The sequence below is a fragment of the Coccinella septempunctata genome, chromosome 5 (assembly GCF_907165205.1).
Source record: "Coccinella septempunctata chromosome 5, icCocSept1.1, whole genome shotgun sequence".
In the NCBI taxonomy this organism is placed as follows: domain Eukaryota; kingdom Metazoa; phylum Arthropoda; class Insecta; order Coleoptera; family Coccinellidae; genus Coccinella; species Coccinella septempunctata.
The window spans coordinates 37805649-37831449 of record NC_058193.1 but is presented as its reverse complement, the minus strand read 5'-3'; the positions used below and the strand labels follow the sequence as shown (position 1 = coordinate 37831449).

Sequence of the window (25801 nt, the reverse complement as noted above, 5' to 3'; positions counted from 1 at the left end):
TAACCTCCTTACTTCGTCAAAGAACTTTTTGTAGTTGTTGGGAGGTTGTAGGAAAATCAAGACGATTTCACAATGAGTAATCAAGTATTTATTGCTCTTAATAAAAATGATGGCAGCACCATACACTTGAATGAAGCATGAACAATTTCGATGCAAAAATAAATAAAAAATTAAAACAATATAATGCAATATATAATCAGTTAAAGTCTAATGTAAGTTGAGCAAGTGTATTTATTTAATCTTCATAATTTTCATATTGTGAAAAACTAGTTGTAGTGGTAGAAAAAATAACTTTTATATACACGCAGGAATGGCTTCGAATTGTTGGCATTCCAGTAAATCAGCAACAAGATAAACGTCATAGTTTTACCAGAATGCCAAACGTACATGACTTGAATTATCATTAAAAATATATATACTGCAATGATGGCACCCTGAGTATTGACAATGAGTTGAGTTGATATTCCGGACCATCTTCTTCTGGTTGGAGGAGAAGATCGTCAAGAATGGGATTGCATAGTCTTATGCTTGGCTCTTGGATCTGTTAATACGTAATTGTTCGGAGTAGCCCTTGGGATCTCTGGCAGCTTGTCTCCCGGATGCCTATGGCTCACCATAGGTGTTTTCCTAGTTGTCTTGTTTATTTTCGAACTACTTAATCCTGATACAGGGTACTTTTGACGGGTAGTGCTGCAGCTAAAAGACTGTCGCGGTACTGAGTCACCCGGGTGTTTAGGCATAACAAATGCTTTAGTCTGTTTTATCAGTGACCTATCATTGCACAAGGCCGAAATCAACGGCAAGTCCATTTTCTTGCTCTTCTCTCTCAGAGTACGAATATCCAAAGCGGTCGGTTTATCCGTAGCAACTGTTAACGGCACTTCACATTTTCTTTCACTACTGCTAATCTTGCTAACGTTCAACTCCATTCTCCCTTCCCTCTTATCAGGCGCTGGAGGTGGTGGGGGAGGCAGCCTTCGAAACTTTGGCGGTTGGTTGTCCAAAGAGTTCAAGATGTTGTCGTCCGATTGAGTCCTCATGAATCTACTGGGTCTATTCGGAGGCAGAGGTGGTGGGGGTGGTTCTAAGCTCCCAGTAGACGATATGCTTGGTGCGCCATACACTGGCAGTTGAACGTAGGAATCGGATAAATTCTGACTCGATGAATACGTGCATAAGTACGGGGTACTCCTATAGAATACTGGTTGGTTCTGAGCCAAAGCTGCCAATATAGATCCTTGCTTAGCCTCTAGATACTCCTGCTTACTGATGGCAGGTTCTTTCAGTGGAAACACCACGAAATCAACATCGCTGTACATCTGTTGTTGGTACTGTTCGATTTGCGACCTAGAAAGCTGGCTGGTATAAACTGTGGCCACTGCCGAAGGTGGTGGAGGCGGTGGATGTCTTGGAGCAGGCGGTGGAGGCGGAAGAAAAGTACAAGGAACCAAGACATTAGCTTTACTAGCCGCGACATCCAAATAGTTGTTCGGAGAAATTATAGCGTTGATTTGGGACGTGGACCTAGGTACTTTAGGAGGTATTGGAGGCACCAAAGCACTCGGTTGTGAATAGCTGGGAGCTGCGTTAGAGCTGACAGCGCTGGTTTGCGCCGTTAAGATGCTTGGAGATCTCGTCGTTATCAACCTAGCGTTCGCCTCGCTGGAGGAAGGATAAACAGGTGGTGGAACAGGTATCGGATTGTCAGGGTAAGGAGGTGGGTGTCTAAGGCTCAAATCCAACCGGCAACTGGTATCGTTGAAATCTAACGAAGCGTTTTCCTTAGGCAGTTTGTTCAACTGTGCTGGATAAGGTGGAGGAGGTGGTCTGAATCTAGACTCCACACTGTCGATTCTCACAGGAGGCACGGGCAGGTACGACTTGTAATTAGATGGTAACGTGACGTAGTCCGAGTCTGAATCCAAGGTGTTGCTCACGTTCTTACAACTGGGATATTTCCCCTTCCCGACAATAAGATCCGACAGTTCCTCAGCTGACAGCAACGACTGTTGCTTGTCCGTGGGGTCGCTGCCGTCGCCGTGGAATGAACCCGAATTGCTCACGTTGGAATTCGACCTATCCCTGAACAGGCCGTCTATTTGATCTCCTTGGGTGCTGTATTGTTCGCTGGAACTCAGGGTGTAGACCCCGCTGGTGTGGCTGCTAGGAGCCGGCCCAGAGGTGTAGACCACTTCGCGGGTGTCCAACTCTATGCAAGTGGCGTCGCTCAAGACGGAGTTTTGGGCCGTGTGGGAATATCCGAGCTCGAGACTGCTACTCGTCGATAACCTCCGTCCAATCTTGGATTCTGAAACAAATTTAGGTTAGGAAACGATTGGGGCTAAGAGAGAGGTCTCTTTCATATTATATATCTAGTAGCATGCTAGTTATAGGAGATTACTCACTTGTTTGCTTCGGCGTGACAACAACAGTGCTGCAGGACGAGCTACATTGCGATCCTGGACACTTTCCGCTTGTCGTCTTGGTCGAACTCTCCGACCTTGGCGGCTTAGACATATCGTCCTCTTCTTCTTCTTTCAAAGCGAGAGACGCGAAGGCTGCCGTTGCCGAAGCTGCAGAAGTACGGCTACTAGCAGGCGCACTGTCCAGCAGGTGTGCTAGAGCCAAACTTTCCATCGATTGAGCAGGAGGACTAGTTATCATTATCTCCAGTTCATCTTCGGAATGAACCCTGTCACTGACAATTCCAGATGTCGTGTTGGAGGAGGTAGATGATATGACGGATATCCTCTGATTGCCCACCCATCTCTGTCTTTCTTCTTCCTCTTTCTTGGCCTCGTTTAGCCTTGGCGCGACAGCCATGCTGAATTGGTGGGTGGCTTTGCATAGAGCCAATAAGAGTCTACTTTTCTCGTCGCTGCTGGTGTACAGAGTGAGCTTCTCGTGGCCCGTCCTTATCTCGAATTTCTTCCTTTCGAAGCTGAGTTTCCCGATGGAGCTCCAGAGGAAAATGGATGGGGGGTTGTTGTCAGGGCAGACTCGAAGACCACGGGCACATACAGCTAACAGGATGGAACCTGGAGCGGACTCGACTTTGGAAGCTTTCAATCTAAAGACGTGTGCGTTCACTGGTTCCATCAGTTGGCATGCCTCTGCTATAAATTTGGTTCTGGCTTCCGCCTTCGAAAGACCACTGTGGCTGCGGTGAGTAGTCTCGATGGCGCGAAGGGCAGCTGGGCCTCGCATATTCGGCGGTAGATAGTCCTCCGGTCTGAAGCAGAGGGACTCGTGGTAGTCCCCGAAGTCCGCTTGTAGGGCCAATCCCGCCAGTTGGTTGGCCTTGTCCCCTGCGGCCCCAGAGGCAGCGTTGAGCCGCAGCTGCAGGTAGTAGTGGTGGCGAGTGATGTCATCTCGGAGGAGAAGAGGACTGTCCACGTAGAACTGCACCCGGAAATAGAAGGCAAGGGCTGGTCGACCATTAGCGTCCAGACCATGGCTGTGGGAGGATCTCCAACTCTTCGGGGCGTACTTGGATAGCTTGCTATCTGGTTCCGCAAAGAGGTATTCTCCATCTGGAACAAAAAGATACAGATCAAAATAATGTCCAGGCATTGACCACAGATTCCCAGAGAGAATTATGCACCGTACAGTCTGTCCAACCAACAAAGCTAAATTGCACATCGTCGACCAACAAAATCAATCTTATATATCATGTAATGATGCTCGTAAATTTGAAGGGTAAAAAGTACCAAATCCTTGTCCTAGTTAAACGTTCCTGCCTCGTCGAGGAATTCTAAAACGTTCGACAATGGCGTAGAGAATATTCCGAGCGCATAACTGAACCTCCCAATGACGAAAATTCGAAGTGTTACTTTTCTCGCCAGCTTTATTCAGTTCTCGACGATAAATCATTGATTTTGACCAATGTTTCGAGGCACGTCTGTATTCGGTTGCTTGAATACTTAATTCTCACATTTTCTGAATACAGAGGAATCTGCGGAGGTGATTATAATGTGGACTTATAAAATCTGCTTCTGGGCAAGGCCCTCACTGAAATTTTACAAAAAGGTGTGTGGAAAATTGAAGTTTGTGAAATATTTCGTAACTATTTCAAGGTTGGTCAGCTGGTTTCGAAATGAATTGTTTTTCTCGACAATCCACTTGGACCAGAACCAAGACTACTCTGTGATCTGTGACCAAAACTGCTTGGACCCACCCCTGTCCGTTATACTCTCGAAGATTCGGTAGTTCTTCGCGAGGTGAACGCAGATCGAACGTATCCCCAAATGGACAAGTGGCCTGTCTCTGCAACCCACACACCTGCAAGAATGCGAAGATTGTCTTCGGGTTTCAACATATTCTATTCATTCCTCACAGATTTCTCGGGAGGAATTATCCGATCGTTTCTCTGAATATCCATTGCACGCGCTCGAAACGAGACTGTTATTATTATTCGAAATAATAGGAACTAGAAGAGTGGAACGTGGAAAAATGCGAGTATAATTTGCGGTATCTGAATCGACGATGGTCGATAGACATGACTTACGATCTTGCCTCGCGTACATCAGACGATGCCACTAATGATAGACATCCAACTTATCGGGATCGTTCTAAGGAAGCCGGATTTCGGCAGATCTACAGCCTTCATATTCATGAAAATAACATAATATTAGTGTAACGGGTAATATAGGAGATTCGTCCATACTGACAGGTTGCGTAGATCCGTCGTGTGTCGATTTACCCACCCCTGACGGATACACAGATTCTCAAACCTCGGATCTATGACCTAAACTTTCTGGTTGGTTCATCTATGAACTAAAATTTATTGTCCATTATACTCTGTGCATCATATTCTATAAATACTAGCCACAGATTAATATAAAAAGTTCTTCATTATTAGTCTATGATGATAGGCCATATTGAAAAATCGTTCTGGATTAGGAATATGAATTATGCGGTAACTTGAGTTGTCTGCTGCATTGAAATCCGCATGCACGAGTTGCCTCCACTATCTGTTGATTCTTAAATGGACGAGTTCTTTCATCCAGAATTATTCAAGTTCCGATGATTGGTAATCGAGTTTTTCAACCTCTCTGATCCTCTGCTGGCAATTCATCTCCTCGTTGTGATTATGCAATGTCTAGAGGTCACATGAAGAATTTCTGAATGACGAATGGTCTCGGATGGTTGGCATCGAGAATTTTGAATTATTTATGAGCCAGCTTTTTGCAGCTTGAGCCTGTGGGTATTTGCAGTGTAAAATGCAAAATTTTTCACCATCGTCTATGATCTCAATGGAAAACGAATCATGATCGACTTTTCACCGGACTTCATGGACCTCTGTCCCGTTTTCGAGGGAAAATCTGGCTCATCATTACCAACTATTCACTCTTGCCAATTGAGAGCCATCTATGACTGCCCTACATGCCTTTTAAAATAGTCGTTTCAGTAAAGACGTCGCGATACAAACCTTTATCGACGTAAAGAATGGACATCCCTTCTGAATGACAATCTATGTTATCTATGACCGCCCTACAAGTAGGTAAGAGGGAATGGCGGCTCATGTCTACTCTTTCTATGTGAGCCTAGTTAACATTCTATGGTCGGTGATGACGACTGATCTTACGAAATCGTTAGAAAACGAATGCAATGATTCCTTCATGAAACGGGTCTCAAACGCCCTGGAACCATCGACATGCCATCTGCGCCCCACAATTCGTGTACTCAGTGTTGCCAATAGTACCAAAAAAAAACGAATTTCTTTTGTTGGTCCAGATGACGGAGATTATTCGAAATTCTGTGCCCGTATTCATATTAATTTGTCCATCTATATCAGGAGTGATTGTTGTGGTAGATAGTATCAGCATTGGAGGGGGGTTGACCGGCGGCGGAGGGCGGTGACGTGACTGACGAAGAGAGGAATGCGGTCCGACGATGCCACATTCTTTCCTACTGGCTCTCTGCTCTCCGCTCTTTCGAACCGTGTGCACTGTCTCTTTCTTTTCTGTGGTACTTTTGCCGGTACAGTCAGCGACGAAAACGACTCGCGGTCAGGATTTTACTACGTTTTCAGTGAATTTATTAAGGGATTTGGTGCATGTGCCGAAGATGAAGGCCGAAGTTCTTCATTCATATTGGTAGTTGAAGGATGATGCTGGCTGAATTGAAGGCCACAGAGACGTCTAAAGCTACTGGTTGAAGAAACTACATTTGTATGTCCTAGTGGGCGAGGAATTGGCTTATTATGAAAGTTATTCGAAGGAAAAATATCTTGTAGCTTCAGGGATTCTACAGGGAAATCTTCAAGGGCTACTTTTCTTTGCTGTCTAATTACGGATTGGGTTTTTGTGGCAAGCTGTTGGCACCTCTGTCCTAGAGAAATATTCTGTGTATTCTTTTCTTGAGCATTCTTATGATAGAGTTGATTCACGAAATAGATAATTCGCATCCCTCTTTGTATAGTTACGTATGTATATGATTTTGATGATGCTCAAAAGATTCAGCTACCCTAATGTGGATCAAACTAAGCTTAGTTGTCAAGCAATTGGGAATATCTCGCAATATGGGGATATCGCATGGAATTTTTCCGGAGCTGCTTCTCTTCACCAAGAAATCTTTCTATTAATTTCTGGATTTCTCGACAATCTAGGCTTTGGTTGACCTTGATGTTCTGGTTAGGAAGCTACAAGCTTTTGGGGCTACCCACCAGGTGGGGGGAGGAATATTTTCATTTGAAGGGGTGCCCCAAGGAAACACTTCAGGTCCAATTATTTTCAATGAATGACTGAGATGCAGAGGATTTAAGGATCAGTATCTTGCCATCATGAACCTCTGATCCATCAACCAAAGAGAATATTTTGAAAGTTTTAGGAATAGTATAGAGCATATGTTGCTTGGAACCTGATAATTTTAAAGGAAGAGGTTTCTAGTCAATATTCCAATGAATTTAAATCGTTTAGCTGTTCAGCGTCCGGTCTACAAAGATAACATTTACACTGCAGAAGATGAATAGATGAAAAGTGTCCTCTTATTTATGGATTTTTTGATCTGGGCCTAGAAAAGGAGCATGGACGATGATTTTCCATGTAGTACCAAGCGTTACCGTTTCCACAAACGGTTCAGTGACATAGTGTGGCGTGTCCTTCGCGCCTGATGATGAAGGAAGATCTGTTACCGCAGCCTACATACTTGCATGATCATTTCTCGGAATATAATAATTTATTCTTGCAGACTTCTCGGGAGAGAGAACACACTGCATGTCCAAATGAACTTCTTGGAAGCAATTTAAAATTTTGCCCCGATCATTTTTAGGAATACGAGGCCATAAATCCTTGATGACGGATGATGATAGGATGCAGGAATTCTTCTAATCAAGCAGCATGTAAACAAGATTTTTTTTCTGGGAGTTGATTGGGAACGAGCACTGCCAAAAGATCTCGTAACTTGTAATCATCAATTAGACCACGAAAAGAAATAAATATCACGGTTTTGTTGGTGCATGACGACGACTGTGGTTCTAATGAAGAGATGCTAGGTATAATTTGGTTGTTTTTCAAACTCGTGGTTTCAGGGTGATTGTAATTGGCTTCGGATATCATCGCAGGCTGGGTATTTTGTCTAATTTCGTGTTGAAATTCGAAGAATTCAGGAAACATCCGGTGTGAACAATCGCTGAATTATTCCAACTTCCGCTGACAAAGAGCCAAGGCGCCATTTGAAAAAAAAACAGAAAATGGGAGAGGATTTTCTTATCGCCCTCAGGATAAATACAAGCCAAGGCAAGGACAAGATTTTCCGATACATTACGTCCTTGTTATACTTCAAGAATGCTTGAGAAAAAGGTGTTAATTTTGACGTTTCTCCAAATTGATTTTTTTCCTGTTGAGCCAACAATGCTGAAACCTTTCGATCGAAAAATTTCGAAGGTTGTTCATCAAATATTGATCGCTCCAATAACAGACTGTGAAATACTTTTTACTGCACGATTTATGCCCAATTAGTTATTGAGTAATGAAAACTCGATTCTACGATTACAGTATTTATACCTCAAGTAGTAAGTTTATTTGGAAATTTTAGGTCGTTGATTTATAGCTCGTTACAGCGACGAAAATTTTATGTCATCTGGAGATCTTGAAAATTTAGCCTGAAATTTGCAACATTTCATTCATTTATTATTCAAAGCATGAATTCGACAGCCAATTTGTCCAACAATCGAGAACAATCTGAGAACATTCGAGCTTGAATATAGTGGGTCAGGTCAAAATGCCCGCGAAGATATTAGGAGTAGGCTTGGGGATATCAAAATTCAAGAATATCGATTAAAATCGGCAATGTAAAGGTCAAAATTCAACGGTGACACAAACAATTAATTTCTTATCTGTGTTTTTATGAATGCACGCAGTAGTTCGAGAACATCATGGTAGAAATTCCACCGTTGTCGCCTGATTTATCTCCTGTTGACTATGCCATTCTAACAAATTGAAATTCGAAGCTGATATGAGGGATTATCAGACGAGGGTGAAAAATTAGTGAACGGTCAGAAAAATAGGATAGCAAAGGCTGGTGGAATCAAATGATGAATAGACCAGAAAGATGATAGGAGCGTTATACGAATAGTTCGAATGTTTAGAATGTTACCGTTAATTTTGAATAGCGAACAGATCTTTATTATAATGTTACTGGCATGGGTATCAGTAGAGACTCACTTTCGTAATATAATTTTGCAATATAAGTTCAACAGAGGCGTAACTCGTTTCAAAATGGGTAAAAATTTTCAGTTCTCCCCATTCTCATATACAGGGTGAGTCTTTGACTCGTACAAATATTTTAACAGTAGATTCTTTATGGTTCTTCAACAGCCTGTATCTTTTAAACCGAGCCGACTGGGAAAAAATGGTATAAGAAAAAATTGTTTCTACTGACCTCAAGAATTTAGACTGTTTGAGGTCAAATTTTTTTGAACTCTCGTTGTAGACAACAGAGTTGGCTTCAAGGAGGAATTTGGAAGTTCTTACAAAACCGTTGTCGTTTTTCTCACATGTTACAGATCAAAATTCAGTGTCATCTCGAGCATGGTACCACATCGCAGTTGTGTTTTCGAAAATCCGAGTTCACTGGTGAATGATCGATTATAGAAAATTTTCGATACCTCTCTTATCGCGAAGTACGATCGCTGCCAGGAATTTCTAGTTACATGATACAAAATTAATGCCGTGTTGTCGGTGTCATCGCTGTGGCAATAAATATTTTCGTGCATGTAAAACGATATTATACAACATGTCAACATGTCATATTTCATGACAGCATGTGGCATTCCACAGTCGAATATTTAACGGATCCAGGTCAGGATTCGTTGGTTTCAGCATTCGAGACTTACTTATTATTTGCCAGAATGCTAGTCGCAGTAAAGGTCAAACGTACTCGCGTTTGAATAGAAGGGGTTGACGATGTGAATACTTGATATTTGATTGCCTCTCTGTTGGTCAATTTAAATTGACCAACTGATCGTGATAATCTAATTCTAATTTGGGGATAACCCGATTGGATTTTTCAAATCTTATGCCGGCTATCTAATCCAAATATAGGGTGGGTAAAATTCGTTGTCTACCAAGGGGATCTTGAGATCTATAAGAGCTAGAAAAAGACGGATGACGCATTTCCGAGCTCTTTATTAGCAAAAATGAGATTTTGACGATTTCAAAAAGTTCTCATAACTTTTCTGTCTTTGAAGTTACAGATCTGGAACTTGAAGCTTCTCAGACACTTTTACACGAAGAATCTACTGACAAAAGATGTTTTCCAATTCGAAAATAAGAAATTGAATAAAAGTTCGCCTAACGATTCGAAATAAAAAAATATTTTGAGCTCGTCAGTGGATTCTAGGTAAAAAGTGCCTGTAGAAGGTTCAAAAAAGGACGAAAAAGTTGTGAGAACTTTTCGAAAACGTCAAAATATCGGCTACGGTTTTCACCATTCTTAGTTTCTCTGAAAAAGAGCTTGGAAATTTCATCCGTTTCCTTCTAGCTTTTATAGTTCTCGAGATTCCCTCAGTAGACAATGAATTTTGCCCATCCTATACAAACAGGGTGTGGTAGAGCCAGTTGACGAGCTTCAAAGGGCTATAAATGGCAAATGTTGGCAAAAACGGTTTTACGCATTCGAATCAGTAGGAAATATAATTTTTGTACCCTAGATTTGAAAACGATATCGCTCATAAGGCGGCGATACACTGACGTAGTCGATTTCGTCAGTTTCCGACCGCTTTTGACCATGATTTCTTCGGTTATTCGCTGCTTGAGCTGTGGCAAGGTGTTTGGACGATGTTCAAGGACCTTATCTTCAAGGTAACCCCAAAGAAAGAAGTCGCAGATGCTCAAATCAGGTGTGCTTGCAGGCCACATCACACTCAGTCGCCCTGGGAACTTCTGTCTGAAAACAGCTAATGAAATTCGAGCTCTGTGGGCTGTAGCCCCATCCTATTGGGACCAGGTATCACCCAGATCGTGTTCTCCAGTAAGTTCTTCCAATTCAGGCTGATGGAAGTCGCCCAACCTCGCTGGGAAGTTTTCCTGCGCGGAAAAGTAAAGACCAATCACCCTGAATTGTGACACAGTACAACTTTGACTTTAGATGAGAGGACTAGTATTTCATGGAGTTGACAGGCTCCAAAACGCCTGTTGGGTGAACACAGAAAGTAAAACGTAGGAACAGTAAAGCCTCGATGCATTACGATCCAAATCATGGTACCTACTAAAATGCTTTCCCTAAGGAACACTTAGAGCCCTTTCCAGACCTCGGCTGTCTTCTCAGTGAGCAACCACCCTGCATCCTTCCAATCTAAACCAAACGAACGAAAGGTCAGGAGTGTCAGGACTCGATCAACCACAGAACCGAACGAACCTTTGAATAATTTATTCCTTCGCGTTTCGAGGCTGGATTTCTGAGATTTCGACCGTTTCACGAGATTCGTGCACGTCTATGCCGGAATGGCATCCGAGGCACGACCCCCTGCCTCTGCTCCGGACTGTACCGGAACGGGCGCATTCCCGGAGTATACAAATGATCTTGATCCCCCCCTCTTGAGCGGCCCACTCAGAGCACAGCTACCTGTCTTTACCGCGGCTCGCCGTGCACTTTTTTACTCGTTTGTTACCCGCAGGCTGTCTTCATTTTTTATTGACCTGGCCCGACTGAAGAGATGCTAAGGCGCGGGCCCGCAGATCGGACTTGGCTCACGCCGATTGAAAAACGTAAAAATTCGTTAATTCTCCTTCTCTGACGACCCATATTGACCCTAAAAATTGTGTTGAATGAGAAAAAGGGGTTGTTATATCGATTTCTGCTAAAAAATCGTTCAAAAACAGCGATAAAATCGTGAACAGAGATAGAATGAACACACCTTTTGCCTTGAGATTGTTTTACACTAGTTTTTCGTTGATGAATTCAGAAAAATGTTGAAATAACTCCAGAATATCATTTTTCAAAGTGATGCAAAAAGATTCCTAAACAAATATTGACAAAAAAGACATTCAATCGAAAACGATCTAGAAATAAAGCATTCATAAATTAAGCAGGCTTTTAACATACACAATACTTTTCTTCCCTATTCCCTTTGAAACCAATCAATTGTACAAAAAAGGAAGTATATTTTGATAGAATGAAAACATTCTCAGAGAAAACATACGAAAGCACTGCCTTGAAAAAAATAGGACCCATTGCAAAGCGGACTCAATAAATAGATCATTGATTAGAACGTGGATAAGAACTCTGTATTTATCGCGGTATAATTGTGTAAACAAACAATGAGCTGAATATCATCGAAATTCCGATGGAATCGGGTCCGGAGGATGCTGTAGTCCGGCCCGGACTTTAGAAATACCTTTGGTCAGCTGAAGTGGAGCTACCACTCTTGAAATAATTATTTTATCTACGGATGATGTCTGAAGAAGAATTATATGCCCAAACCCACCTAACTACCAAGTAGTTTGGTGTTTCTTGGCTTTTTTCCTTTTTCAATTTTTTTATCGTCGGACTTATTAATATGGCCCCTTATTTGGGAAGCGTTTTTTTTGGGACTACCAATCCTAGACGGGAAATTAACTTCTGAAATTCTGGGAAGATGCAATCAATGAAAAGTCCCGTAATGATATACCCAGGATCCACGTAGATTGCTGCTTGGTATTTTTATACAGGGCGAGACTTTGACTCGTACAAATATTTTAACAGTAGATTCTTGAGGTCAAAAGAAACACTTTTTTCCTTCACAATTTTTTTTGAATCGGTTCGGTTTAAAAAATACAGGCTGTTGAAAATCCGTAAAAAAATGTTATTTTTAGTCATATCTCACAAACGGTTGTATCGAATGAAATGAATTTCAGAATATAGTTTTTCATTTATTTGATGAATCTTTCTCAAACACAAGATATAACCAACGTCGTCCAGTTTTCTCATTATGACATCTTTGCAGGTGCTACCTTCAAAGAGCTACTATTTTTTTTAACAACAAATCACCCATTAATATTTTAGCAAATACATGTCATTTTTCGGCCAACATACATGCGATTTTCTACAGGGTGTTCGGAAGAAAAAGCTTTTCTCACCGCAAATCAGTGCAAGTCCGTACAGGTCCGTATCCAGCATGCCCTGTTGGGCGAAGTGGAGACATGTCTGCTGATAGAGCTCTCTGACCCTGGATTTGGCTTGGACGATGAAGTAAAGAGTCTGCTGGTGCAGCAGATGGAGTGCCAGGAACCTGGCCGAGGGGGGTAGCGCTGCTGCTGGGCTGCACGCGACTAGGGGTGCGCTCACCGTGCACAGGCCGGCACGCATGACCCACTCATCTCTTCAGAGGGGTGATCTCTCACCTGCAAAGGGAAAAACATGAGGAAAATACGTATTTGTCGATGTTTGAGTATGCTACACAGTAGATTTTTGGGGTCGAAAGAAACACTTTATTCCTTTACCATTTTTTCCGAATCGGCTTGGTTTGAAAGATACAGGCTGTTGAAAAACCATCGAAAAATGTTATTTTTAGTTGGATTCCTGCTATGAATATTCTCAAATAAATTATCATTAGAGCAAAATACTCTACTCATTCCCGAATCCAGGCTTAAACCTTCAGAAAATATTGTGTTCTCGTGAAGACAGAGGCGTACTTAGGGTAGTTCGTAACAATACAGGGTAAGGGTTTGACTCGTACAAATATTTTAACAGTACATTCTTGAGGTCAAAAGAAACACTTTTTTCCCTGACCAATTTTTCCGAATGGGCTCAGTTTTAAAGATACAGGCTGTTGAAAAACCATCGAAAAATGTTATTTTTAGTTGGATTCCTGCTATGAATATTCTCAAATAAATTACCATTAGATCAAAATGCTCTTCTCATTCCATAATGCAGGCTCAAACCTTCAGAAAATATTGTGTTCTCGTGAAGACAGGGGCGTACTTGGGGTAGTTCGTAACAATACAGGGGAGTGTTTGACTCGTACAAATATTTTAACAGTACATTCTTGAGGTCAAAAGAAACACTTTTTTCCCTGACCAATTTTTACGAATCGGCTCAGTTTTAAAGATATAGGCTGTTGAAAAATCATCGAAAAATGTTATTTTTAGTTGGATTCCTGCTATGAATATTCTCAAATAAATTACCATTAGAGCAAAATACTCTTCTCATTCCATAATGCAGGCTCAAACCTTCAGAAAATATTGTGTTCTCTTGAAGACAGGGGCGTACTTGGGGTAGTTCGTAACAATACAGGGTAAGGGTTTGACTCGTACAAATATTTTAACAGTACATTCTTGAGGTCAAAAGAAACACTTTTTTCCCATAACATTTTTTCCGAATCGGCTCGGTTTGAAAGATACAGGCTGTTGAAAAACCATAAAAAGATGCTATTTTTAGTTCTATCTCACAAACGGTTTTATCGAATGAAATGAATTTCGGAATATAGTTTTTTATTTATTTGATGAATCTTTTTCGAATACAAGATATCACCCACGTCTTCCAGTTTTCTCATTTTGACCATTACGTACCAAGAAAATACCAAAAATTCAGAGAATTAAACTCTTGAAACTAAATTGGGCACTATCTAATGAATATTTGAACGTTTTGTAAAATAGAAGTATTCTTCATGTTTTCTCATACGCCGTTTTCGAGTAATTTGATGTTAAAAAATCAAAAAGCATCTGTGAAATTCGAAAAATTGGCTACTTTGGCTGAGTACAACATAGATGTGTAGTCACAGATTCAGCTAGTTATTTTGAATTTTGTTTTTCCAGGTGTGGCACAGCTCATTATGAAAAATCAAAATGGCTATATCTTTTTATCAGGGCCGAATCGAGAAAAATGGTGTAGGAAAAAAGTGTTTCTTTTGACCTCAAGAACCTTCTGTTGAAATATTTGTATTTTTTGATCGGCATTTCTTGGTGTGGACGCGCCTTAACGTGGTCAATTTCTCTGTTTACCTCTGGCGCACGGATTCGAGAGACGGATGATTTCCGGTCAAGATAATTGAGTTTCAAAAATATCGCAGGAAATACCTGATATGGAAATCACGAAATTCCACGGCTCGTGAGATCTCCACGTTATATTGTTGAATATCAAGTTCTGACTCATTTTCATTCGCTCATTCGAAGACATTTGCGTAACTTGTTCGTCATTCATTAACTACGATAGAGCGAAATTGTGGGAGATATACACGACGACGACGGTCAGCGAGTGCTGCTCTAAGAAAATGACGCTAATTGATCGCATCCTGATTAAAACTGAATGGACAAGTGAATGACGTCGTATAATTGGACTACAAGAAAAAATATGGTGTATAATTAAAAATTAGGTATCATAATTTACAGCGGAAATAACAATCAAGAGGTATGGGCTCCATCCATAACTTTTTCGAAGAAGTATATGATCGATATGCAGTACAATACAGGGTGAGTCCTTGACTCGTACAAAAATTTCAATAGTAGAATCTTGAGGTCAAAAGAAATACTTTTTTTCCATATCATTTTTTCCGATTCGGCACTGATAAAGAGATATAGCCATTTTAAGTTTTCATAATGAGCTGTGCCACACCTGGAAAAAATAACTAGCCGAATCTGTGACACTACACATCTGTGGATCTTTTAAACACAGTTGTATTCAGCCAAAGTACCCAATTTTTTCAAATTTGACAGATACTTTTTAATTTTTGACGAGGAATCACCCCTTAAACCATTCAATTACACCCTGTACATTCGATTCTGGGGAATCTTCAACGAGACGAACGCGAGTGAAAACATGAACTGGAACAAATGAAAATTCCCGATTTTTTATACCCGCTAATGAAGCCTTCCAACATCCGTGTTCCAGCATAATTCAATGGGAATGATTAATATCGGTATTTCATTTATACGCTACAAACAATGAAACTCATTATCAATTAACATAATTATGGAGGAATGTTAATAATAACAGAAAAAAATTGATGACCTCAACTTCCAATTACTCGAGCTTAAATTGAACGTAGCTCATCGCTGATGGGTTGTTTTTGAACAATTTCGTGCGTTCTCTATTCACTGCTCAATATTTATAGAACATAATTTTATCCATAAATCATATTATGTTAGTGATTGATAACACTGAAATGATATATTGGCCGATTATTTTTCAGAAAATTTGATTTCTTCTTATAGACGTACTTAACAATAAACAACGTTTAAACATAGATTTTATATCAACTAAACGTGGTTTCAGAATTTAATGTATAATAATTATTTATACAGATCGATCATGCTGCATTTTTCATGAAATAACATCACAAATCTACCTTTCTTGAAATTTCTCGACAAGGCAATATAAGTCTGGCGAGAGAGAAGGCTTATCTCGAACGAATAACTGCGTTCGTGTGATAAGATCACCTTTCAACACCACCACGTTTCGCATGGAAAATCTGCGATAAAAAAAAACGTCAACCAGGTACAATTTCAATTACTTATCGCGAGACATTACTGTAATAGGCATTTACCGTACGAGATATACCTAGGAATTCAGGCAAGCTATTATTTTATCGGGCGCGACCTGCCTACATCGAAAAGATTTTCGAAGCATCCGTGAAACATGCATTTCCTCTCCGAAGTCGAACAAGTAGGTAAATATTTTTGAATGTAAGCAGCGTGTAGGCGCAATCTACGTTTCGCTATTATTATTGAGACGGCAATTTTCAGCGGAGATAAGGAAATGCCGTGTTCGCCTAGGAATGCAGGTTAAAACGTTGAATGTGGCCTATCGTAAATGTGCATGAATGACAGATACGGGTAACGTTGCAGCAATTCATAAGGTAATTGCGAAGAGAGGAGTAGTCGAATGTCGAATCTAGGTAACCTCTGAAAACTGCTGACCGTCGTTTCGGGCCTATTGACCCTCCTCAGAGTAGTGCAACTACGGTGTCTAAGTTTTTAAACATTTTTGTGTTTTGACCAGCCTCATGGTTAGAAGAAATCATATTGGCACGATTGCCATCGCACGTACGAGGATATATTGAAAAATTCTTTGCCTACTATAGAACCAAACAAAATTTCAATGTCAAAATATTTTATTACTCAACATATTCTCCTCTTAATTGGATACATTTATTACAGCGAACCTGCAACGTCCATAGACACTTAAAAAAAAATGTTTCTTCTTGCTATGCAAGCCAGACCTCCACAGCTTTCATTACCTCCTCGTTGGAAGAAAATTTACGACCTTTTAAACTTTTCTTCAGTTGTTTAAAGAGATGATAGTCAGATAGAGCCAAATCTGGTGAATAATGGGGGTTTTCTAGTAATTCAAACCTTAAATCACGAATTTTTTGTATGGCAACATGAGATTTGTGTGTAGGGGCGTTGTCCTGCAAAAACAAAACACCTTTGGATAGCTTTCCGCGTCTATTCTCTTTAATTTTTTCCCGTAGAGTGGTCAGTAATGTCGAATAGTGATCTCCGGTTATTGTTCTACCCCTATCCAAAAAATCAATCATGATTACTCCATGGCAATCCCAAAAAACTGAAGCAAGAACTTTTCCAGCAGATTTTTTGACACGAAACTTCTTAGGTCTTGGAGAACCAGAGTGTCGCCATCCCATCGATTGTTGCTTTGTTTATGTATCGTAGAAATGTGCCCAAGTCTCATCCATAGTAACAATTCGGTTTAAGAAGTCTACATCGTTTTCAAATCGAGCATAGATCGAACGCGATGCTTCTACCCTTGCACGCTTTTGGTCAACATTCAAACATTCAGGTATCCATTTTGCAGCAATTTTTCTCATGTCCAAATTGACGTGAACTATATGATGAACGCGTTCGTATGAAATATTCAGTGCTTCAGATATTAGTTTCAGCCCAATTCGACGGTCTGATAAAATCGTGTCATGAACTGCATCGATATTTTCGGGGACTGACACAGAAACTGGCCTTCCCGATCGGTCATCATCTTCAATGGAAAATTTATCTCTTTTGAAGCTTGCAGTCCAATTTTTCACGGTCGCATACGAAGGACATTGATTACCAAGGGTATTAAGCATATCTTCGTAAATCTGCTCAACTCTTAACCCTTTTAAATACAGGTACTTGATGATAGCTCGATACTACAATTTTTCGATTTTCACAATTTCGGTGGACATCTTCTTTCTTTTAATTAATTGCGTAACTGTGGTTTACTTTTTTAACCTCAAACTTCACACTGACACTTCTAATGAGTAATTGTTCGTTGCTATGTTAACGCAATATTTTTTTATGCATGGAACTGGTGTAGGCTAACTAGATATCAATACACCCTTGTACTTCGAAAAATTATTTTTTATGTATAGATATGGCCTTTTTTGATACCTTATCAATTGGCCAAACCCTTCAGTTTAGACAGATGATGGATTATTTCCGAAGAATCAGGCAGAGTTTTCTTTCAACCTTCATTCTCTGGCGACAAACCTCCGATATTACATCGTTATCTATCGGTATTGATTAATGTCGAAACCATGTTCTCTTCATCAACCTGATCGTAATTCAATACATATACTTTCCTGGCGGTTAACACTTGCGAAATCTAAAACGATCCTCGAATTTGTCAGGTCGTACTTACGTTTCGAAATTAACGCAGACGATTAGAACATTAGAAATGTTGACATTGCTCGCTCATTTGTGAAATATTCCTATTATTGGACTAACCGCATTACAACCTGAGGTATTCCAACGATTCACGCTATTCAGTTATCGATACGATAAACAAATATAAGGGAGTTGAAGTGCGCACAGAACGTTAGCCTGAACGTAAACGTTAACGGGACAAATAACGTGAAATATAACGTTTACGCGTTGTAATGAAATTTGAGTTGAAGTGCTGCCATCATGAAACGTCAGACGTTAAACATAACCTATCAATTTGGATTTTGATATCGTTTTGCTGGAACTCTCTTTTATCTAATATCTAATATTGAGCCTCGACAGCTGGAATAATATTTGGATTATTGATGTTCTAATGATTATATGCATAATAAAGAGAATTTTCAACTTGGAAGTATTTTATTATCAATGAAATGTTTAAGTGTTAGCCTCAAGTTGAATACTCAAAGGTGTTAGACACATGAGAATCGCAGTGGAGTTTCAGCATTTCCTTACTGAATGTAATCTGATAAGTTTCAAAACTTAATCCTTTTGATAACTTTAATATCAATGTTGATTTCCTATAACATTTGATTAATTATGGGAAAATACACAGGAAATGTAAACAATGACAGTTTGAGGTTATCGAGAATTGCATTTAACAATCAAAATTCGGCCATTCGCAAGACATCGGTGCTACTCGTTTAACGTTCGGTTAACGTACGTTGATGTTTAAGGTATGCGTGGGAGACCGCTAGTTTACGTAGGCCGTAAAGCTGACGCTAACGTTAACGTTAAAATCTGACGAAGGAGCATGCGTAGATGTCAATTATAACGTTAACGTTTACGTTCATGGCGGCACTTCAACTCTCTATAATCGAGGAGTATTTCCCCATACCGAAATGGTCCTATTCCACCGGATGGAGAGTCGTAAGAAGTGATTCACGTTGAAAAAAAATCAGAACCAGTGAATCATTGCGAAGCCATTATTTTAATATACGAAAATTCTTGTCATTCTTGAGACGTGCGTATTGCGGGGAAAATGTCTGTTCAACACTTTCACCCAACGCATGGTGATTTTTACATGCAAAGCGAGAAATCCCAGATGGTACCATTTGTTAGTATCACCGCTCTAACGATAAAAATCGTGTTTTCTCCACGACTTATTGGAATTCGTAGAGTTGAGGAATCACCAGTAGACTCGTTAAAAGAACGCTCGCTTGATGCTTCATGCAATCAAATCTGATTAGTACAAAAAAAAAATGGTAAAGGAAAAAAGTGTTTCTTTCGACCCCAAAAATCTTCTGTTAAAATATTTGTACGAGTTAAAGACTCAGCCTGTATATCAAGCGACTGTTTAGGGTGTCTTCTCTCTCTCTTGGCATGATAATCAAATTGAAGCAGCTTGAAGAAATGGACTGAAGAATTCACATTTTTAGGGTCCATAGGGATCATTGGAAAGCTTTACCTTTTGACATCCTTCCAACAGTTCAAAGCCACAAGATACAGATTCTGTTTGACGATAATATGGCAATTAAAACGCACCCATCGCTGCTGCTATTGCATAGTATACCTAATCATTCATTCATACTACTATATTTTACTCCTATGCATACTGTATGATGCGGAGAAAGTTGTTCTACTTCGTACGGTTTCAATAGTCCCAATTGAGTTCCATTCAATTTATTGAAATTTATGGATTTACCATTTACTGGATGTGGACGCGAATTCAAAACTTCTTCATTCCGCGATTTTCTTGGAAGTGAATTCTGTCCGAAATGTTGTGTTATTGCATAACTGAAATCTCGAAAACAATCCTCCAATTTAAATGACAGATGGCTTTCAGCTTGGCCAACTCTTTTGTTTTATTTCAATTTCTATTTTATTTGCTGTTAAAACTCTCTTATCAGACCGTCAAATTGGGCTAAAACAGATATCTGAAGCTCTGAATATTTCATACGAACGCGTTCATCATATAGTTCACGTCAATTTGGACATGAGAAAAATTGCTGCAAAATGGATCCCCAAATGTAGTAATTGTAAGTAATCATGATTGATCTTTTGGTTAGATCCCCTAGGATAACCCAAAGACGTCAAGAAAATCACATATATCATCTGGCCATGCTTCAACACCAAAAATTCTGTTGGGTTTGGTGGGCTCTGTAGAGATACTAAAGTGACTTTAGCCTTGGGACTTTTCTTTACTTTCACAATCCTCTCAAGAGGAGCATTCACTTATGCCAGATATCTCCTGGATGGCAATTATGAAGCCTCGGGAAACAACCTTCCTGAGGTCAACTAGAAGTTTGACGCAGATATGTCATATGTGTCAATCGGTTTCGCATTTTACTTTCTGCAGAATGTTCGACGAGTGATCTTGTTGCAGCCCACCTTAGAACTAAGCATCACAAACTACTTGATGAAGTTCTGATGAAACAGCCTTCATGAAGACGTCTTCTGCGAGTTCTGAGAGGCTGTCTTCCAACCGAAAGAGTTCTACAGGCTTTGTAGCAGTTCTGAGTCTTTGATGAACAGTTCCAGTGGTAAAGTACAGTGAGAGTAAATGTGACATTGACTAAAATTAAATGAATTGGCACTTGCACATGTGTTCGACCTGCTTGGGCCATTCAATTGCTCTGTTGGCATGGTCATCGGAGGAAACTTGTCTTGGCATAATGAAAATTCGTTTTCAATTGCATAGAAACGTTTGATGTCAAGGAAGGCTTCAAGAGAAAATCATTGATATGTGCATTGCTGGAAAATCTGTACATCTGTTTCTACAACCGTTTATGTTATTAAAAAAGGATGAGATCCCCAACTTTTGACGAGCAGTATATCCCCAAACCGAAAACGAAGCGTTTAGCGAAGATACAACAAAGGAAGAACTGAAAAAGAATCTCTCTTTTCTCCCGATCGTACATTAAACGAGTTTGAAAGATCATTGTACCAGTTGAATGAAGAAGAATCTATCGCGATGGAAAGTGAGTCGGTGCGAGCGTTTAGGAAACGCCTCGAAGTGAAGAAACAAGTCTAGAGAGGAATTTCCGTTGCCGATTCTCTCTCACAACGTAAAAAACATTCTAGACGTCCATCTTTGGAATCCCGTCAGGCGCAGAGGAAAATGGAGCATAATTTGCATTATTCAAAGTAACAAACTCAATTCGATGTGATGCAGGATGTCATCTATCAATTTGCATGAGGAGATTCCTGTGAGAATTTATATTTCGGTGGGGTTACACCAGAACTTGTTCTTCCTTATTTCGATCGATTATCAAGTTGGTTATTCAACAGTTTCCGCTAGAAGCTCTCAACTGATAAAGTTATAAGAGAATCATATAACAAGTTTCGCATTTTTTCATCTTTCTCTTCAGCTCAGTAACTGAAACATCCTATAAGCAAAACTGATCAAAGTAAAGATGAAATAAACAAGTAAAAAGTCTTTGTGTTACTATTTTTCCATTTACGAAGGGTAAGAGACTATATAGAAATATTGATGCCTGTTTGATTGCGGATAATGGTGTCAAGAATGATACAGTGGTAAAGCATCTATTGTTAAATTTCTGAGTCAAGGTCATCCTTTAATTCTTTTGTTGATACAGACTATAACAGCCATTATCAGCGACTATTAAAAGGAACAATAGTATCATTCCTTTTTTAGTTATGAATAAAGCAGGTATACCAAGGAATAATTTGAGGCATATTCAATTTCATGCATTTCGATTGCCGAATTATTCAATGATTGGTCAATATGTTCTGTGCATCCAATTTTAAAGAGCTGTTAGTGTGAACTGAAGAAAACACTTGCTAGATCGATTCAGATCATTAGTTGATTTGATTCAGACAGATCATGAGCCTAGAAGGAAAGTAATTTTATTGGTTAATACTTGAGATTTGAATTATGTGCTTCAATACTTCAAAAAATGTGGATCTCAATTCTTGATCTAAGTACCTATACAGCATGATGAGACTTTTATGGATCTTCAAATTTCTCGTCTTGTTTTCCTGTAATATATCTATTCTTTCCCTGCCAGACCTCGTACATAAAAAGCTCTTCAGCCTTGAAATAACCAATTCAAATGAGCTCCCCTGAAAGAGCCAATCCAGAAACGATTTCCATGCATTTTTCAAGATAATCATGTGTCACTCGTATTGTTTGAATAATTGGAGAGACTGAATGATGAATGTCTCTGAAATGCTTGAATACGTTATGGCAAGGCAGCTCTAACAACAGTGGTAATGATACGGTAATGAATCGATATCACACCTTCGAATACAATACAGGATGATTTGTTTTATTGATAAATTACTGGGAAAATAATTTGACGTCTACGGAGTGATGGTCCGGCTTCACGATAAGAATTTTGTTGGAGTAATTATGCTGTTATTGAAGCAACGGTGAATTGATGTTTCAGCAGTGTAATGATGGGTCAGCTTCCTTAATAAGGTATGGACATGAGGCCAAGCATGGCCAGAGAGTATTAAACTAATAGAATGATGTCCCTTGTGGATTTTAATCAATTGAATCGTTTCGTAACACATCACTGCTAACATAAACGACCTTGTAGTATCAATCTCTGATCCAGGAAAAAATGAATGCCCGAAATGGTGTTTATATTCACTACAGCCAAATTTGAGTCAAAGGAAGAGCTCTCGGAGATTTTGAATCAGACTATTAGCTTTGAGCACTTCAAAATAGCACCAAAAACAATTCGAACCTTTCTGTCGTACGAAAATTCATTCAATGAGAGGTTATTTTCGACTCCATAGTCCGCTGGAACTATTCTCACAGAACTCTAATCGTAAATTCGACAAATTCCATAGTTTACTCAACTACGAGTTTAAATTACAACTCAGTCCCCTTCTCGATGAATATAATGTATCATTATTGTACTATTTACTATAACTGTTATTTCCCTATTAATTTTCAGAGGCAGATTCCATCAACACACGATTGTCTAGCGCCAAAGAATTGATAACTTAACGAGATTTACGGGAAAAAAGACGCCGAAGAGAAAGGAATTCAAACCTATTCACAGGAGGTGCTATCAGCACCTATAAGAGGTTTAAGTGATAAATCGTTAGAGAAGTAACACATTATCACCTAAAATGTAGTAAATGTTCAAATTGACATGTTCACCATTCACTATCAGTGACGGCCAACTTTGGGGACAAAGCGGAGGTACTTCAAACGACAATGAGTGATTAGGAAGAGTCGTTTCGAACAAAAACTAATCTCTTTTCCTCGAGATAAAGCCATCCCGGCAAATTAATCCTTCCTGATGCCTTTAACAGCGTGAAGATGGTTTTTAGTCAATTTTCTTGGATTTCACGTTGTGAAGCAATATTTCATTTAGTCAATTTGGCTAATGCAGCCAAGTACCATCAATTCCAAACTTGTCATACTAGATGTCGAGTCCAAGGTCATGGTCAAGTGAATAAGCAGCAATTATGCATTTATTCGGAAAGAATACAAAACGTATTTCCTCAAGCAGTAATGGATGGAAATGAAGTGGGGAAATAATTCAGATCTCATGATCCTTCAACTGCATTTCAACGATAGCTGATATTCTTCATGTACAGACTGAAACGCTGCCAAGACATAGAGGGAAAACCAAAAATTTTTCATTTTCTAGGAGCAATCTACGAAATACTATCTTGATGATGAAAATATTAGAGGGAGAAGCAGTTTTAGATCAACCCTTGATCTTCTAATTGTAATCTGATATTCCAGAATTTAAGCAACTGATCAACATCTTCTAGAAATGAGCTCTAAATGCAGGTTTTTCAAGAGGAAATTCAATCGGGTCCTCATCTTCAACTTTTCTGTCAAAATTCACTCCACGTATAATCTAGAGGTGAAAATTTGAGGTGTAGCAAGATCAGAAAGGTGTTTTCTTTCGCTGCAGTCTTTACCAAGCGCGAGTTTATATGATTTAGAGGCTAGCCCATCTTGTATTAATTCAGCCAAGACCCCAACACCCCATCGGTCAAAAATCGGAATAATAAAACAAAATCGAGAGAGAATAATTAATTCCTTACTCAGAACAAAAACAAGTTTTTCGTTCTTATGAATTTTAATTGAGTTTTAAATATAGACGGTCAATATATACAATTTAAATTCGGCGTAAAGTTAAAAAAAGAAAAGCACCATAAATTTGCATGTTCGTTATCTTCTACGCGACTATTCCATAGGGATGGTGGAAAAATGTAGGTTTGATAGGAAAGGAAGGAAGAGTTGTCAAATCATCTAGTGTCGGTGAAGGAAACGTACCATGTAGTTAAATAAACCAATGGAGGAACTGGTTAATCCGCCGAATTGTGTGTAAATCCTTTATGGGCCAAGTGGAAATTGCGGAAAAACTGGAACCACTAGCACAACACACCAACACTTCTTAGTCCATAACTCCACGTGTTCCAAGTACTCTGAAGAGCGCGCATCAACCGGCAAAGGTGTTCTTCAACTAAATTTCCCATTTCAACTCTGGAGCGGTCAGGTACATTCTGAAGCAAAACATCGCTGGAATGCAGTGGACCAGTTTGAAGTTATTAATGATTTTTACCCGCTGCCTCATTCACATTCACCTCGTAGCTGTGCGACCGAATGGTACATTCTAGGGATTGGCCGAAGAAGTCGATGTGCGATGGTTCGCAGTCGATGGTACAAAAAAAAATGAAAAATTTTAAACCCACCAATAAATGAAGGGGATAACAAGCTTTCAGTCGACATGAGGTCCATGGTCTTCCGCTCAAACTGGACATTGCTCATTTCGTCTGCTAAAAATCCAAAGAGGCGTAAGCTCTTAAGCTGTATGTATCTATCTGCACAATTTACCACCACTTGTCACTTCTGTGACAATTTTCCTGCTAGGAAAATTCTCAAATAAATTACCATTAGAGCAAAATACTCTTCTAATTCCAGAATGCAGGCTCAAACCTTTCGAAAATATTGTGTTCTCGTGAAGACAGACGCGTACTTAGGGTAGTTCGTAACAATACAGGGTGAGTGTATGACTCGTGTAAATATGTTAACAGTACATTCTTGAAGTCAAAAGAAACACTTTTTTCCTTCATCATTTTTTCCGAATCGGCTCGGTTTGAAAGATACAGGATGTTGAAAAACCATAAAAAGATGCTATTTTCAGTTCTATCTCACAAACGGTTTTATCGAATGAAATGAATTTCAGAATATCGGTTCTCATTTATTTGATGAATCTTTTTCGAACACAAGATATCACCCACGTCTTCCAGTTTTCTCATTATGACCATATAACGTACCATAAAAATGCCAAAATTCAAGGAACCCAACTCTTGAAAGTAAGTTGGAAGCAATCTAATGAATATTTGAACATTTTTGTAAAATAAAAGTATTCCTCTTGTTTTCTCGTAAAATGCGTCGTTTTCGAGTAATTTGATGTTCAAAAATTAAAAAAAAATTTGTGAAATTTGAAAAATTGGGTATTATGGCTGAATACAACTCTGTTTAAGAGATCCACAGATCTATAGTGTCACAGATTTAGCTTGTTATTCTGAAGGTAATTTTGTTTTTCCAGGGGGTCTATATAATTTTATCAGGGCCGGCTCGGAAAAACTGGTATAGGAAAAAAGTGTTTCTTTTGACCTCAAGGATCTACTGTTGAAATATTTGTACGAGTCAAAGACGTCGTTTTTTTCTGGAAAAATTCCGGAGATTACTGAGGAATAATAAAACTTTTACTCCTCGCAACATT

General features: G+C 39.5%; 2 protein-coding genes across 4 annotated transcripts in view; one reads left to right on the top strand and one right to left on the bottom strand.

Annotated features, from left to right (window-relative positions):
• The window catches only part of LOC123313298 (tetratricopeptide repeat protein 8), a 43885-nt gene that overhangs the window by 14260 nt on the left and 3824 nt on the right, over positions 1-25801 (top strand). Inside the window, exon 1 of one of the 3 annotated variants that reach the window (XM_044898121.1) lies at positions 14394-14891. The exons of 1 other annotated variant lie outside the window; for it this stretch is intronic. In XM_044898121.1, the coding sequence (XP_044754056.1) occupies positions 14832-14891 (60 nt within the window). In that variant the 5' untranslated portion in view covers positions 14394-14831. Of the gene's footprint in view, positions 1-14393; positions 14892-25801 lie in introns of those variants that run through there. One more of the 3 variants, XM_044898123.1, reaches the window with a different exon arrangement.
• LOC123313292 (protein expanded) lies at positions 74-24623 on the bottom strand. Its single transcript, XM_044898110.1, has 4 exons — positions 24346-24623; positions 12561-12824; positions 2406-3533; positions 74-2308 (listed from the first exon to the last, which is right to left on the bottom strand). The coding sequence occupies exons 2-4, from the start codon at positions 12787-12789 to the stop codon at positions 501-503; spliced, it is 3165 nt and encodes a 1054-aa protein (XP_044754045.1). The 5' UTR covers positions 12790-12824; positions 24346-24623; the 3' UTR covers positions 74-500.

Excerpts from the sequence above, each read along its gene's own strand:
- LOC123313292 (XM_044898110.1), bottom strand. The coding sequence starts at position 12,789 with ATGCGTGCCGGCCTGTGCACGGTGAGCGCACCCCTAGTCGCGTGCAGC. Across the intron at positions 3,534-12,560 it reads CGGACTTGCACTGATTTGCG|ATGGAGAATACCTCTTTGCG; the intron begins GTGAGAAAAGCT and ends TTTTTGTTCCAG. Across the intron at positions 2,309-2,405 it reads TGTCACGCCGAAGCAAACAA|AATCCAAGATTGGACGGAGG; the intron begins GTGAGTAATCTC and ends AATTTGTTTCAG.